The sequence below is a fragment of the Equus quagga genome, chromosome 6, assembly GCF_021613505.1.
Source record: "Equus quagga isolate Etosha38 chromosome 6, UCLA_HA_Equagga_1.0, whole genome shotgun sequence".
Lineage (NCBI taxonomy): Eukaryota > Metazoa > Chordata > Mammalia > Perissodactyla > Equidae > Equus > Equus quagga.
Genome location: NC_060272.1, coordinates 45,793,104 through 45,810,322, shown reverse-complemented (window position 1 = coordinate 45,810,322; position 17,219 = coordinate 45,793,104). Strand labels below are relative to the sequence as shown.

The 17,219-nt window shown below is 38.6% G+C and overlaps 1 protein-coding gene across 1 annotated transcript; it reads right to left on the bottom strand.

Annotated features, from left to right (window-relative positions):
- Nucleotides 1-654: 654 nt before the first annotated feature.
- Nucleotides 655-6,957, bottom strand: PCDH20 (protocadherin 20). The gene is made up of 2 exons (XM_046663769.1): nucleotides 6,182-6,957; nucleotides 655-5,143 (listed from the first exon to the last, which is right to left on the bottom strand). The coding sequence occupies exons 1-2, from the start codon at nucleotides 6,311-6,313 to the stop codon at nucleotides 2,417-2,419; spliced, it is 2,859 nt and encodes a 952-aa protein (XP_046519725.1). The 5' UTR covers nucleotides 6,314-6,957; the 3' UTR covers nucleotides 655-2,416.
- Nucleotides 6,958-17,219: the final 10,262 nt, after the last annotated feature.

Below are 17,219 nucleotides of genomic sequence, written 5' to 3'. Positions count from 1 at the left end.
ATTAGCATACATTTTGGCAACTCTTCTAGCACAAGGTGTTAGTAAAAAGGGGCTTTTATCTTTGAGCTTAATTTACTTTAACTTTCCTTGTTATAAATGTTTTTAATGTGAATGAGAAGTTTGTGTAAAGGAAATCCTGCTACAAGAAGTTATTCAGAAATACGTCTTTATATTAATGTTACAGGCGTTTTTCATGCTGGAGATGAAGTCCATGCCCCAAAACACGTGAACCTTCTCCAAATTTAGAAATGAATAGAATATTTTGTTATTTATACTGACGGTTAAATCAAGGCACTTATGGAGGATTTTTTTTTTATTAATGATGCTTCTTGTTTCATATGTAGTTCCTTCCTTTAAAAGAGAGAAATAAGTTATTTAAAAAAAAAAAAGACTGGTAGAGGATGGTTTCCCCCATTGCTGTACATCAATTACGCATGAAAAGTTTTACGAGTTAAATGATCTTAGCTTAGGTGCCTCTCATACGAAAGGAATTTCCAATAAAAATATATTTCCTTTTTGTAACAAACACTACTGCCTCATATGCTTATTATTTTATTTATTCAAATTGTCAAGTTGAAGAAATCAAGGAAAATGAGTTAATACAAATTCAAAAGGTCTTGGGTGTTTGCATTCAATTTTTTTTTTGCGATGTATTTTTATTTTGAAATTTATTGAAAGCTATTGTAACACAGCTAACAAGAGGATTTGCTAGAAGTATGTAGTAAAATGAAGGTTTATAATTGATAGTAAATCAACAATAAATTAATATGCATGTGCACATGCATGAGTATAAATTTTCATATGAACTTCTATCAAACATATAGGCATACTCTCTATTATACATATGTCTATAACTGCACACATATTTAATAATTCACCCAATATTTAATTGAGTAATGAATTAGTTTAATATAAACCTTAGCATAACAGAATATCTAGTTTACCCATATTTATCTCTAAAAGCAAACGAATGCCAGTAACAGGCACTTCAGTGAAAGAACAAGCCCATGTACAAATATAAATGGTAAAAATGAGAAAGAAATTATGAAAATATATACCTTTAATTTGCAGACATATAAACACTTTTGGTACAGTACAGACACATGATGCCAAAAAGTAGAATGATCCAGTTTACGCTAACACTTACATTCCTTGTTTACACAGATAATTTTGCTATAGCTCTCATATAAAATAAACTCGCCAGCTTACACGATGAAGTGACAGTGATCAATCACTGATAACCAGCTTGCTTCATTGCAAAGGATTCGGTAAAGTCTAAATTATCAAAGAAATCTGCTGCTGGGTTTACAAATAAACTGTTGGACTGAATCCAAAGCCACAGAAAGGAAGCCAGAAATGGTAGCCAACAGACCTAAACAACATCAAAAAGATAAGTATAACTTTCACGTAAAAGGCCCAACTAAAACAACCAGTAGTGTACACCAGCTTCTAGAATAATTCTGTTTTAATATGATTTCTTATTTTCTTATGTGATGGATCAGTTTAAGCATATAAAAATCTAATATATAACCCAAGTAGAAAGCACTACTGACAAGTTGTGAAAGCACCAAAATGTCGTGAACACCTATGAAGCAACTAAGGATGGAGACATTTCTTTGCTTCTGGCTGTTTTTCTTGGACACAATTTCTAGTTACACTTTCTGTAAGGAAGAATATATATATTTTCCCCTGTAATCATGGCAAGTGCAGTGGTAAAGCAAACAGAAAGCAATTTGAGTACACAGGAAGTGAAATAGTCTTCAACAGGTCAAATCTTTAACACATGGCAATGTTTTCATCCTTGCTAAAAAGGAATTGCACTTCTTTGTAATGCCTTCTCTTTCAAACTATACATGATGTACTTGTGAGGTAATAAACATTCTGTTTACAAATGCCTTTCTTTTCGTTCTTATCATACATTTAAGTAGGGGTGAAATTCAATTTACTTTAAGTTCATATTTGTTAAATGTTAAAAACAATATATTTAAAATATACTCTTTCATTAATGTCATGTACAACAACTGTCATGTACAATACCTCAAACAGTTCCCTGTAAAGGAGTAGCTGATGCCCTCTTGTGGTTAAAGGACTTTTTAGACAAAAAATGCAATGTACCATTTTCTTACCTTACTCCCAGGTTTTATCAATCTGCTTGGTGTATGAAAGCTGCAAATCGTGTCCAAGCTTTTTGATAACAGTTCTATAGCTGTTAGTACTAATTTTCATTAAAAAATGCTGTACACATTTTATAGCCTCTGAATTTGAATTTAAAAACCTGTAAACAGCTATTTATAATATAGTACAAGTTATAAATTAGTCGTCCTTCATTGGAACTGCCATTCACCCACTCCTGTTTAGGGGGTGAAGACTACCCAAAGTCAGTTAAAACATCTCTGTGTTATTCCACAATGAAATGTCAAATATTGGAAATATCCATCGGTTTCCTCTCTCCCATACACAAGTCAATTTTTCCTTTTAGTGGAATTTGCACTTCCAGATTTTCATCTTCCCTGTGATGCTTTTTCCCTCTCCTTAAACAGATGTATATGCCCATCACTGTGACAAGTGTGATAGACCCCAAGCTTATTACAGATAGAGCTACTAAGGTGGGCATACAGGACACAGATTCAACCTTCCTATGAGTTGGTTCTATTGAGATCTGTGGTTCTTTCTCCTCTATATTAATTTCTGGTTCCTTCCTTAAAAGACTCTCAATGTAGCTCTCGTTACTGACGGTATCATTAACAAATAGGTTCACCATGACCGTGGAATGGAGAGGTTCAGGATAACCGTGATCACTCACTTTCACCAGTAAACGATGGAGTCCATAATCTGTCTGCAGCAATGCCTCTTCCAAAGTAATGTTACCAGTTTTAGGGTCAATCCTAAAGGACTCAGGCCTAGGACCTCTTCTCCCTATGATGCTGTAAGCTATGACAGCATTCATGCCTGTGTCTTTGTCAACAGCATAGACCTCTGTCACAGGGGAGCCAGGGAGTGTAGAAGGTAGTACCAACAGGTAAGACATGTTAGACTGAGGAAATAAAACAAGAGGAGGGTTGTCATTGATATCTAAAAGGAGAATTGTGATTTTTGCGGTAGAGGAGAGGGCGGGCTCACCCCCATCAACAGCTTCAACCCACAAAGTGTAGGAGCTTTGCTGCTCTCTGTCCAAAGAGACTTTAGCTCTCAGCATGCCCTTTCCTGTGTCTATGACAAAAATATCACTCTGGTTGACTACCGAGAGAGCGACCCATCCATTTCGCCCAGCATCAGCGTCTGTTACACTAATTACTCCAATTTCACCATATCCGGGAAAGTTTTCTGGCACAAAAAAGCTAAAGTCCTTGTTGATGAATCGAGGGCTATTGTCATTTTTATCCAACACTGTGAGAGCTACAGTAGCTACGGATTCTCTGGGTGGCTTTCCAGAGTCCACAGCTCTGACCGTGTACCTGTACTTTTCTTTCTCCTCTCGGTCCAACTGAGTAGAAACGGTCAGGATTCCTGTGACACTGTCTAAAGAAAAATATGACGGAGCATCAGGTCCCAGGAAATATGAAACTTGGCCTCTCTCTCCACTGTCAGCATCTGTAGCATACAGCTTAGTCAAAAAGGCATTGGGTGTGTTGTTTTCTTCGATGGTTAGTTCTATCAAGGGCTGAAGGAAAATAGGATCATTATCATTGTCATCTAAAAGTTGAACTTTAACAATTTTTTTGACGTGAAATCCCTCAGAGTTCCAGGCCACCACAGCTATTTCGTAGAACTGCTGTAGCTCATAGTCCATAGGTTTTGTGGTTTCCAGCAAATATTCATTATTGTATGGTTTGTAGGGTGACAACCGAAACGGTCCTTCACCATCCAGGTAGCAGTTCACCTTGTATTTACCTTCTGGATCTCTTATGGTGAAGAATGCAATCGGAGTGTTAACAGGTTCCAGTTCTTTCAGGTAAACAATACCATCTATCTCATTTGCTATATAACGAGGAACAATTTCAGGTGGTCTGAAAATGACTTTGATAATGGACACGAGGGCAGTGATCACAGCAGGGATGCAGCCTGGCCCGTTAGCAAGGATGGTGAGCTTGTGTGTTTGCAGAACAGTTCCCCCAATCTTACTGAAAAGTTTAATGACTCCAGTGGTTTCATCCAGATGGAATAAATCCTTGGATGCTTGTGGAACTTTCTGGCTGTAAGAGTAGGTGATCTGAGCATTGGTTCCGAGGTCTCTATCCACAGCCTGGACAGTTGCAATTGGTGTGCCCACTGTAGCATTCCCATACACAGTGACATTGATTTGTGATTCTGTGAAGAGAGGGCAATTGTCATTAATGTCACTTATGCTAATGGTGAGTGTGGCGCTGCCCAACAGTGGTGGAGACCCACCATCCTCAGCTATGATGATGCTCACATACTGGTCCTGGGTCTCCCTGTCCAACAGTCCCATGACAATTAGGTAGGGGGTGCGCTCCCCATTCTCATTCTCCTCTACGTCCAGGGTGAACATACTGTGGTAGTCCAACAGGCGGTAGGTCTGCACCCCGTTTGTGCCTATATCTGGGTCCATAGCAGGATGCTCTATGGCCAGCCGGGTGTTTACAGGTGCATTTTCTGGGACCCAAACTGAGATCTGGGAAACCGGGAATTGCGGGGCATTGTCATTGATGTCCCGGATAGCGATTTTCACCTTCACAAACCTGAAGTATTCCTGAGGCAGGACCAGAACATCCAGAAGCAAAAGACAAGCATCCGAGGAAGGAGAGGAAGAGATGGAAATGCTGCCGCCCCAGGCAGCCCCACCACCTCCCTCCAGACACAAGGCCTCCCGGTCGATCTCCTGGGCAGAAGTGTGCAGCTCCCCGGAGCGGTTGTCTAGAGTCACGTACTGGCCACTCAGTCCCCGGGAGGCCAGGCTGAAGGAGAGGGGAGGGTTCCACTCAGCGCCGGGGCTCTCTGGCGACTGCGACTGCTGGTCCTGCCTCCCCGCTGCCCGAGGCACCAGCCGCAGGTCCTCAGCCAGGCTGCCGATGAGCACCCCCGCGGGCAGTCCCTCGTTCAGGCTGTACAGAAGCTCCGTGGCCCGGCTGTAACTCGCGAGGCAGTTGAAGGGTCCCACGAAGAGAAAAAACAGAAAGAGATGCTGAAAGTGGGGGGAGGGGAGAAGGCTCGTTACACACATGCGGAAACACAGCGAATGGTGTCAGAAACCAGTGCCCGGGGGTCACGGCTGTTCCAATCCCCATTCCTAGAGTCAAACCCTGTGATCAAAGCCGAGTGAAGAAGAAACTTGCTGCAGGAAGAAATCTATGGGGCAACGTCGTCTCCAAAACTTAATTTTTGCATTCACTTTCTACCCCCTAGCTCGCCATCGCCACCCTCATCCAGTTAACATTCGGATCCCAAACGGTAAAGCATCCCTGGAAACGAACGCTGGAGTGGAGAGGACTCTAACTCAGGGACTGCGCAACGCGACAGGAAACCACCGGGGTAGGTTACGGAGGCGGGTGGGGGCCGGTAGTGGAGAGACCGAGAGGTGGCAATTTATCATTTTATTTCTCATTGAAATATTTATACCACTAAGGTCCCCGGAACGCGAAATGTGTTACATTTCTTATTATGAGACCAATAACGATAACAATATCAATAATAATAATATGGAAAACATTCTAACAGTTTCCCCTCAGAGCCCCCCCCCCCCACATTAAATAAAAATTTTAGGTCAGAAGAAGGGATTTTCATTTTAGCACCCATCTAAAATCTGATCGAAAGGATCTGGATCTCCGCCTCCTATCAAGCCCTCACTAATCCCCCTCCCCTAGGGGAAAAGAAGTAAACGCGGAAAACGATTCTGCAAAAGCAATTTGTCAGTTGCAGAAGCCAGTCAGCCAGATGCCGGCAGCAAGAAACAGTCTCTGAACCCCCGAATCTAAAATGGATTGACCCCCCACCCCCACCTCATCTGCCTATATTTCTGCTTCAGAAACTTCCTCTCACGGCCCAAGGACTTGACACTTCCTTGCTAAAATGAAGACATTATCCCAAACTCCCTTTCCCTCCCCCAACCTTCCCGTGAAGTTTGAATTAAGGTAAAAGGTTTGCAAAACCATCAAGGAGTAGAAACTGCCTCACAGTCCCGCAACTTGTCGGGGCTGCGGGGCACCTGGACCCCAAACCTTACCGGCAGGGTTCTGTGGCTGCTGCTGCTCCTGGGACGACTTAGATGCCCCATATCCAAGCGCGGGTGCCAGGTCGCCGGGCGCCAGCTCACTGCCAGGGCCCGGGAGCTGCGCGCATTCCCTCGGCCGCGCATTCCCCGAGAGGCTGCAGTCAGCGCGCTCCTGACGGGAGGGCGGCCCAAGACACTCCCTCCCTGTTCATGCAAATCTCTGGGGAACTTCAGCCAATAGTCGCTGGCTCGTCAATTAAGGACTGGAGCTAAAGAGGGGCAGAAGGGCGAGGGGCAGAAGGGCACGGTCATGGTTTCCTGCCCTGGACGCGGGTAAGTCCAGACCCCGCCAGAGGAGCCGGAATACGGGACTTGCCCCTGAAGACTGCGACGAGGCGCCACCCGGTCGGGCACGGAGCGCGTGCCCACCAACCTCCCTCCTCGCCGCACCAGTCAGAACCCAAGTCCACAGGTTGCCAGCAGGAAAGAGAGAATTAGAATAAACAAATAAGCCTGCATTTATATCTGAATAGAGAGAGGAAGTCGGCTCTACAGAGCAATCAGAGGCGCGATCCCAAAACGCCTGCTTTGCCTCCAGTTCTTCCGAGACGCTTGGATCCAGCAGGGTTTGCACAGAGAAGGAAAATCCACTTTTCTCTGCGGAAGGAAGGAATTTCAAATTCTTTCTAAGGCGGTCTGAACCGGAAAAGCAAATAGATGAATTCGGTGAAGGTTTCGACCTGCTCTAATTTTGAAGCTTCGCTGTCGATGGAGGCAGAGCTTCTACTAGTCTCCTAGTCGGGGCCGCAAGTGTTTCTGAGTGTCTGCCTTGTGGTCTTACTTTAGAGGCAGCCAAGGCTTCTGGCCAAGGGAAAGAGCCAAGGGGAAAAATGGAAACAATTGTGCAGTTTCAACATATTTCTCTAAGGGGTGATTTTTTTTTTTTTTTTTTTGAGGGCACTCACTGAAGCCTAGGTAAAAAATTGGTTACTTTTCAAATTATTACTTTTTTTTCTTGGAATGCTTACCAGGAAAGTGGTCCTTTAAAAGCAATCCTGGTGGGGTGTGGTGCAAAAATGCTTGGATATCCCGGAAGGCTCTGACATTAAATATCGGTATGACCTGTTTCCTCGTTTGTAAAATCAGGACTGCTGAGGGACCAGTGCATTAAGTCTGTGAAACCCTTTTGATCTGTAGGGTGCCATATAAGTAATGGAAAAGAGCATTGGCCTTTCCCTGAGTGGACATTTCTCTTCATCACTAGGTTCCCAGATATCCTGCGCACTGCCCTGCCCTAGAACCCTCCCACCTGAATAACTAGGGACTGCTCATAGAAAAGCAGAAGTCTTCCTCTGGGGTCAGAGGGAGATCTGACATCCCTGTGTTTCCGGTGGGAACCACTTCAATTTCTTCTTCTACTTCTGCTAGCTAGAATGTAAATTGCTTGGTTGAGCTAATAGTTTTGCTTCTGACCCTTCCTCTTTTCTCCTCATCTCCACTAATCCTAGAGACAGAGAGTCCTAAATATTGATAACATACTACATACATCAAAACACCTGGTGTGTGTAACAGCTTCTTATTGCACAAATGGGGCTGTACATGGAGTTCACAAACAAAATTCCTTAGAATACAAATCTGGCATATAACATGAATCTGCTTATAAAATGAGCTCCTTTAAGCTCTTTAGAGTGAAATTGGAGTGCTGATGAAGTGGTAAACACACACACAGGAACATGTGTAAGTGGGTGTAAGGCTGTTGTACAGCTAGTACATAAAACACTATAAAGGAGGTACGAGTTGCCTCTCCTTGCTTCTTTAGTTGCTGGTTCTGCCCTATAGCTGAATTTTTACCATAATTGGTAAATATTTACTTTAGGGTCTGTAGCTGAAACATACATGACTCCAAAAATCAGTATGTACCAAGCTCCTTCTGAAATTGTTTAATTCATGTCTTCACACGATACCCACAGCTTCTGGAAGTCTGGGGCACATGGCCAGAATTAGGCAAACCATCAGTGGTCAGAGTACACTCTGGCTGGATCCACAATCTGAGTTACTACAACATCTATACAGATAGCAACAGCAGTTGACTGTCTAGCTCCTCACAGCTCATGCCCTTTCTAACAGTTTAAGATCCCTTGCCTTTTATTTGGGTGAAAATGTAGGGATCTCTTTTCTTAGTTTTTCTTTTGTTTACAGGGACCCTACACAGGAACCTCTCGTTTATGAAGACAGTCCAGTTGGAGCAACATCACTTCCTTATTATTTTCTCAACTGTCTTTAATTTTTCCCTGAATACTTAAGCTCTTTTTTTCTCTACTTTGCAGTGGATGCTTTTGGCAAAGATGCCTTTTTCGAGTATCTCATACCCCATCCCCACAGAATCTTGGTCTGCCAGCCATATCATCCAGCTGCTCGCTATGGAAAGGGTTTTTACTCCTCGTGCCCTTGGTTAAGTTGTCAAGAAATTAAATCTGCCTATTCAGCAATAATTTTTCTAGAGTATTTCTAAAAAGCGTGAACATATGGACTATAATGTAAGCTGAAACTCAGGTATTAAACATCTTCTGGAGGTAACGTTTGACATGACAGTAATAATCTCCTTTGATTTAAATTACTGTGGTGATTGCAAAGTTCCTGCATGGACATTTGTCATCAAGATTGGGAGACCTGGGCACAATTTTGGGTAATACCTTACATGTCACATGCCAAACTGTTAACTGAGCTACTTGTTATTATCTTTCCTCTTTGAAGATCTAAGCAGAAGTTTCATGCAAGTTTACATTGTAATTGGGCTTAAAAAAAAAGAAAAGAGAAAGACCAAATACCCTTCTTTCTTCTCCTCTACCTTCTTTCTGGGCTCTGTGAAAGCGTTCCCAAACTCCTGTTCCTTATGACGCCAGCCCTGTGACCTACCATCTGGTGTCACATATTTCTTTCTAAAGGTGACTTAAAGGGCTTCTATGCTATTAGACCCTTGAAAATAATACTTATGAACTTCTCAGATGTCTCAGTTGCTCTGGGCCTGCTTCCCAGGTGTTTTATAAAAATGGTTCTAGAAGAATAGTTATATTATATGCTTCTCGAGCCCATTTTTTCTATAGACACGTAAAACAACTTGATACAATAGATGGTGCACTGAGCCGAGCCAGGGGATTTGAATCCCATTCACTGGGTTGCTGCTTCCAGACAAGTCCTCACACTTCTCTGTTCCAATTTCCTATAAAAAACATCCACACACACTACATGGACATATGCATGAAATGGCTTACCTACTGTGTCATTAACAGACACCAAATGCTGGTACACAGATTAATCTGATTATTATTTACTGCAATATATCACTGAAGGTTAATAATATTTTTAATTTACTGCAAGCCTTCTCTCCTTGCAGTTGTCCCTCTTTATAAAACTGTGAGCATGCTTATAAATGTGTACCAGGATACCATCTTTAAACTTTGTACATTTAGCAGCCATACCCTAAAACTTTTCAATTATTGAAGTACTACATTTTCCAGGTAGCTTTTATTTGTATTTTTCAATTAATTCTGATTATGCCATTTAAAGCATTTTAATAACAGTGTGGTGTCTACAAAGTTTCATGTAATTAACACATACATAGAAATTTAAACCTATTTTGAGTCGCAGTCCTATAAATGTTATGGTTAATTCGATATTGCAAATAAGTATAAATTTAAAATATTACCTTATTTTAAGAATACTTCATGTTTTGCTTTTTAAAATATGAAGTTAGTCTTTTTAGATAACAGAATATATGTATGTGTATACATAATGTTTATATTATATATGTACATATTTAAATGTAAACAGTAAAAATATAGGACATGTAAATGTGGTATAATACATAATTATAAGAATATATTCTTTTGTAAATATGTAATTTATAAATGTACATATATATCTTTATAATAGGGCTATAAATATATGTTTATAAATGTATATATACATTCTTTTTCTGATCCAATAATCAAAGTTGAACGATGATCCCATTTGTAAAACCAATACAATATTTGAGAAATGATAAAATTGACCATTTATTGAGTATCAGTTATATTCTAAACATGCTTCTGAGTGTTTTACATATTTACTTAATCCTCATGACAATTTTATAATATAGGTATTATTATATCAATTTTACAGCCATAAATTACATGTTTATCAGTGTATCTGACAACTGGGTCTCATCTGTGGCTTCCAAAGCCTGGGACCTTTCTGCTCTGGTACACCCGTCTCACCTGAAAGGGTAAATCTAGGGCCTGTATACGTTTGAATATATTTCATGTCAACAAACATTTATCACTCACTGACAATAAGAAAAACATTATTGTAGGCATAGATTTGCTACTTGATGCATTTTGAAGTAAAAACTTCCTTAGCCAATTACAATTTCCTTAACAGATACACACACAGAGACAATGTTCGGCTAGCTTAGATCTTCTCCAAACTTGTAGATTTAAAATATATTATTTGAAAGTAAATTTCTAAGTAATTCTATGGATCACCTAGTTAGCCCATATTTTACTTATTAGTTGAGAGCAAGAGAGATGGCCCATAGCGAATTCAAATTCTCAAAACACTCCTATTTCTTAGAATAGTAGTAGATTTTGGCCTCAGGATTGTCTCTGATATTAAAAGATAACTTGAATAAACAGTGTTTATTTTTTTACTATCTAATATTTCCAAAAGCCTTGATGTTAAACGTTGACATAAGTACCAATAAGTTTATTTTATACGATTTTATTAATTTTTCAAATTTAAAAATATTTTTAAGAAACAATATTAGTTTGGGTAGATTATTGTTCAAGTATATCAGACAAACTTAAAAGAAAAAGCCTGTTGCATTTTCCCTACAAAACTCAGAAATTAATTGTGAGACTGATAGGAAATTAGCATATTGGTGGTTTTGCTAAAAAAGTTCGATAGTTACTTTAGTAAATAAATACACATTTATACTACTTGTATGAAAAGGATGTAAATAAGCTGATTTACGGTAATATAAACTTGTATTCTAAAACATTTACTACCGTACTGTGCAATTTATGTGACTTTTGTAAACATGAGTCTATCCTACCTAGTACTTTCTTTTTGTTTTGGAAAACTGTGTAAAGAGTTCACGTCTCTCCTCTTTCCCCATTATTACAAGAGGAAGAGATGCGATAGGGTTGACAGTCCTTTTATTTTCAGAACTCAATTAGCATCACTTTAACCAAGAATAAGTATAGAGGGTGAAGTCACCAGAAAACCCTAGGCCTAGTTTTAGCTCACATTTTCAACTTTCTCTCCTTATCCTCAAAATAAACTTTAAAAGTCATTTTCAACTCATTTAAATTTCACATTCTTCCTTCTCACTTCTGGTAGAGGTGATAATGAGCAGTGAAATCATCAAAAGAAAGGTAGTAGGATTGAGGAGGAGAGGAAATGAAGGGCATGGAAAATCCACAAAGTGGATCAGCAGTCTCTGAATAATGAACAGTTAACTGAATGCAGTTTATTGATGATATATATGCCTTGCTCCCCGAAGTCAGTTCCTGGGAGACTTGAAAGAAGGGAGAGGTATGGGCTGTGCAGAGTATAAAGCAATCGTAAACCCTATAAATTAGCATAGAAATTAGGTCAGGGGCAAAACAAATCCATTGAAGGAGAGAAATCATTTTAAATTTCATTTTAGGGCACTGATCCTGTGCCCTGTATCCTTCAGATACCTATTCTTTACTCTCACAACCCGAAGTGTTACATTTGGAAAGGCTTAATGAAAATTGGTGCTCAGGTAATGTTTTTATACAGATCGACAGATCTTTCTCCTGGCTTTATAAAATCTCTTTTTATCTGATTCTTTGAATCTAAGGTGGGATTGTTAAAAACTGCATGACTGTTCTGATCTCAGCATGTGTGGTATATAAAAGCACTGAACTAGAATTATAGGGTCAATGAAAGGCTCTGTCAATAATGTGTGCAACATCAACATTTTCATGCTGGTAGAGCTAAGATCACTAGCTTCTTCTTTCTGTCTATCTTTTTAGCAAGAGCATGGAGGTTGCTGACCTCAATGTCATTTACTGCTAACAGTACCAATTACTGAACACCTAACTTTTGCCAGATGCCTGGTGAGCGTTATCTCTAATCTTCACAAGGACCCTGCAAGTTAATGATGACCCCACTTTAAAGATGAGGAATCCGACACTTTCAGAGGGTGAGTAGGTTGCCTGAAGTCAGGCAGCTGGAAAGTGGTCAAGTTAGGACTGAACAAGGAAAATTTGAGGTAGTTTATTTTAATGTTTGTGAATCTTTGTTCTCTATATTGGAGATATTCTAATATTCACTGAAGTAAGCACATATGTTGAATATTGAATATGCACATTTTATGAGCAATGCATAGAATCTGACAGCAACCAAGTCATTTCAAAAAATAAACTTGTGGGAAAATTGAATAATTATGGACTTAAATAAAATGTAAATATCATATTTGTGAAATTATAAATATTTTCTTCTTTCCTTGTTTGGATTATCAAGAAAAGGAAGTGGATTTTGTAAATGAATTTTCATTAACGGTTTGGAATTACATCACAAGAAAACATTTATTTGGTGAAAGCAATGTGCTGCTTGATAAATATCCTAAATGCCCACCAACTCTTAATCATGGATAATATTTAAATCTGGTCAAATTGATATCACCTTTGTTTAGAATACAATGATAATAATTATGGTTTTTTGTAGATTTCTGCTCTTTATGGATAAATAAATTCTTCATTACCTAGATTTAAGTCAAACGTCACTAATAATTGGCTTTTAATGACAAAATTGTATAACTAACTTTATTTTAAATATTCATATTCTTCTAGGATTTAAAATAAGACAAACAAATGTAGATTAGACGAACATTACTGGACTAATATTTGTCATTACCCAGAATTTAGATTTTGTGAAATTTAACACTCAGATAGACAAAGGAGACAAGAAAGCTGGAAAGAAAAAAGAGCTTGAGAGATCTATGTGGGAAGCAAACGTTTTTTATAGTATTTTTCTCTAAATGAAAAGATGAAAAATTCCTAGAATGTGCCATAAGCACAACATATATTCTCCATTGTAGCAATTTTCCTTATTCCAAATGTGGAAATATATGGTATGCTTTCTTGAAAAGAAAAGGATTAAAACACAGTTACTGCCACTTCCATATTCCAATACCTCTTTTAAAAAAATCCTGAATCTATTAGGGTCCTGCAAGAGCTTGTTAAACTATTCAGTAATGATCATAAAAGACATTTTACACACTACATACACTAGTCATAAAGCTGAGAAACCTCAGATATCCTTTCTAGCTGTGAGCATGAATATTTTAGCATTTCTGTGGGATTTCTGAATCACGATTGATTCCAGGTGCCATCTCCACATATCTATTTATATGTAAGAGAAGCCTTTCTAGGCTAGACATGGATCCTTTGAATCTGCATCACCGTCAAAGGCTTTCAGAGGTGTTACACCACAGCCTACAGTTAACCTCCTTAACACCATAATCAAAACAACAGTGACCGTTTTTTGGCAAAAGGACAGGTTTTTACTTACCACTTACCAACTATCAAAAAAACATTAGAAATCCTGAGTAACCTTTATATTTTCCCTCCAACAGATTTTGGCAGGTAAATGGCATATTCCTTAGGCGTTATCAGACACTGAAGAATGGCAGAAACAATGTAGAAAGTGCTAGACTCGTATTATTGTTGTTGCTGTGGCTTTCCTCATAAGTCCTTTAACGTGTTCACAGACCACTTTTCATGACTCTGTGACACTGCACTTAAATGTGTTTTGTACCTTATATTTCTGACCTATTTTGGCTTTGCTAGGTTTTCTTGTTCCTCTTCTCGCCTTTTAACTATAGGTTCCTCCAAAGGCCTCTTCTGTTTCCTTCTAATCACTCACTGGGGAGCCCTGTCATTATAATTCTAGTCATTCTTTTCTATATTTGGGCGTCCCAGTTTCAATCCTAAAGTCCTCAGATTCTATATGACCAGATCTTTTCTTATCACCAGGGGAAGTCATCTGGGGTTGAAAATGCCTTTCTCCCAGGTGACGCTGAAAAGTCCTCCGCGTAAGCATACTTGCTCCTTCTAAGTCAAAATGGCCTCTTCTAGGTCAAATCATCTCACATATGACAACGCTTCTAGCATAAAACAGACACGTTCATACTTATAAACATGTTAACTACTGAATGGTAGTTCATAAATATTATGAAACCAGTAACTACTATTGCCATCTGTTGGAGGAAGGCAGAACTGATGTACATAGTTTTGTTTTCACCGTATTAATACATAAGAGACTGACTGTTCCTCAAACATAACAGATACAGAAGTTTGAAGAAATCATGAGGCAGAACAGAGCGCTGTTGCCTGAGAAAAGTCAGCTGGCTGCCTCACAGGAGACCTCAGAGAGTTGTGTTAGAGTAGTGAAAAAATAATAGCAGCTACCAGTTTTTGAGCATTCGCTGGGCTGATGATATACATGTGTATATGTATTCATGTATATGTAGACATACAAACATATATGTGTGTATGTATATGTTTGCGTTGTATATAAATTCTCACAATAGCTGTTTCAGACAGAAATTATTATTTCCAACTTAAAAATAGAGAAATTGAAGCTTAAAGCATTGTGTACATTATCCAAGATCACAGAGCCATAATTTAAAACTTCTAATCATTAATTTAATTCAGTCACTATTATCCGAGTGTACTAGGCTGTATAGTCATACAGGCTGAAAAAGTCTAATTTGGAGAAGGAGAGGAGATAGAGTATTTTTAAATCTCAGGCCTTAACTCATATTGACCTAGCCTGACCATATATCCCAATTTCCCCAGCACAGTCTGTTTTCAGCATGTTGTCCTAGGGCATTGATAGCACCCTCTTTCACTCTTAAAATAATGGGGATTAGATAATGAAATATGAGGCCAACTTAAATTAACCATATTTACAAGATTAATGCAGAGAATCAATGTGCAATGAAAATATAACTGTTACAAAGACTTTCATACTCCGTGGCATGCTCAGTGCATTCTTTTCTGAAGACGGATCTAAGTGGCAAGCCAAAGAACTAGGAGAATCAAATTGTAAAATAAATCCAATGTGTATTCACAGCAGGCCTCACCTGGGACTGTCCAGCCAATGGAAATGGAATACTCACAGCCATTTGGCTTTGATTTCCTCTCCATTGCTCAGTGCTTCGGTGCACACTTCCTCTGGGATGCTTCTTTTTATTTGTTTCCAAAGCTGGCCAATCTCTCTGCTGATGAACACGTGATTTCTTTAAAAATGTGGAGGCCTTTCTCAAGGTATGGGGAAATTTGAGGTCTGGGCACCGTTCTTTCATTGAAGAGAAATTTCATGCTTCTGCTCTGACTGTGTATTAAATCAGGGGGGAAGGCATTTGTCCTTATTGCCAAGGTTTGGGAGGATATTTCACTGTCACCTGTGGATATGGACAAGGGAACAGCATTGTGCTTATGAGCCTAGATTTTGTGGTCAGACAGACCTGGCTTTTCAGTTCCCCATTCTGCAAGTTACTAGTGGTGTTACCTTGAGCGTTACTTAGAATTTTGAAAACTCAATTTTTCCATTTAATAAAAATAGCTTAAAATTTTTAGCACTTGCCATTTGCCAAGCACTGTCATAAGAGCATTGCCCATATTCAGACATTTAATCTTCCTAACAATTATATGAGCTGGGTACTGTTATACTATCATTATTTTAATATGACACATAAAGAGGCTCTGTAATCTGCCCCAGGTCACACAGCCAGTAGTGGAGGAGCAGAGATAGGAAGAGAGGCAGTGTGCCTCCAGAACCTTCTCTCACCAACTCCCCTTTACTCATTGTCCTGTAAAACAGGATTACGAGTGTTTACATACTAGTGACAAGTATTTAAATAAGAGAATGCATTTAAAGCTTGTATCACAGTTCTTGGCATAGGGTAAGCTTCAATAAAATGTTAGCTGTAAAAATACTAGTTCCATTCTCTCCCATCTTTCTCCTTCCCATGATTCATTTTCACTCAGGTTAGACCACGGTTCTTTTTAGTTCTGGCACACTGCATAATTGTGGCCTTTTCTGTGCCGTTGCCAATGCATTTTTCTTCAATTAGAAATTCCAATATTGTGTGCTAAGTTTTTCAAAACATGTCTATTTTTCACAGTCCATTGTATGTGACTTTCTTCATTTCATTTTTTGGGTGACTTCATCTAAATCAATTTTGATTCCTATGAGTTTTATTGAACTTAGAAATTTCTCAAATTACTTCATCTAGGTTTTGTAATAAATTATGAACATTTTGCATGTCTTTGCACATTCTTCTGCATCATTTTTGGACAGAATAGAATTTACACCTATAGGTTTGCCATGTGGATATAAACATTTTACGTATTTCAATATTTCATATAAATATATTTCCAGTGAAGCTTTCTTTATCCACATCTTTGTAAACATTCATGATTATTTAGTACGAGTTACTAAATGTTGAATGTGTGTTTAAAATAGGACATAAAAATGCAGGGTTTCTTGGTATAGAATATAATATATTCCATATAAATATCATGATATCTCAAGATACTATATTAATAATATATAAATATAACAAATATGTAATATATCTCAATAAATATAATGTCTCAAAAACCAATGTATCTCAAGAATTTTTTAGTAATTTACAGTAACACTTGCAGTGTATGAGGGTACTCATTTCTCTACATTGTTATCCTTACTAGAAAATATATATTCTTTATTTCTAATATGATAGGTGCAAATAGCAGTTACTATTGTTTTTATTGAGATAGCAATAATTTTGGAAAATGGAAAATTTCTTTCATGTTTTTCATATTTGGGGGGAAATGGAGAGTTTTTCTTATGACTTTATAAAGTTCGTTATACAAGAGGGGTAGGAGTGTCATGTTTTCTTTCAAATGTTTGGTACATTTCTTAATTATTTACCCATCTTGACTTGTATTTCCCCAACTAAATAACAAGCTCTTTATGGATAATGGTTAAC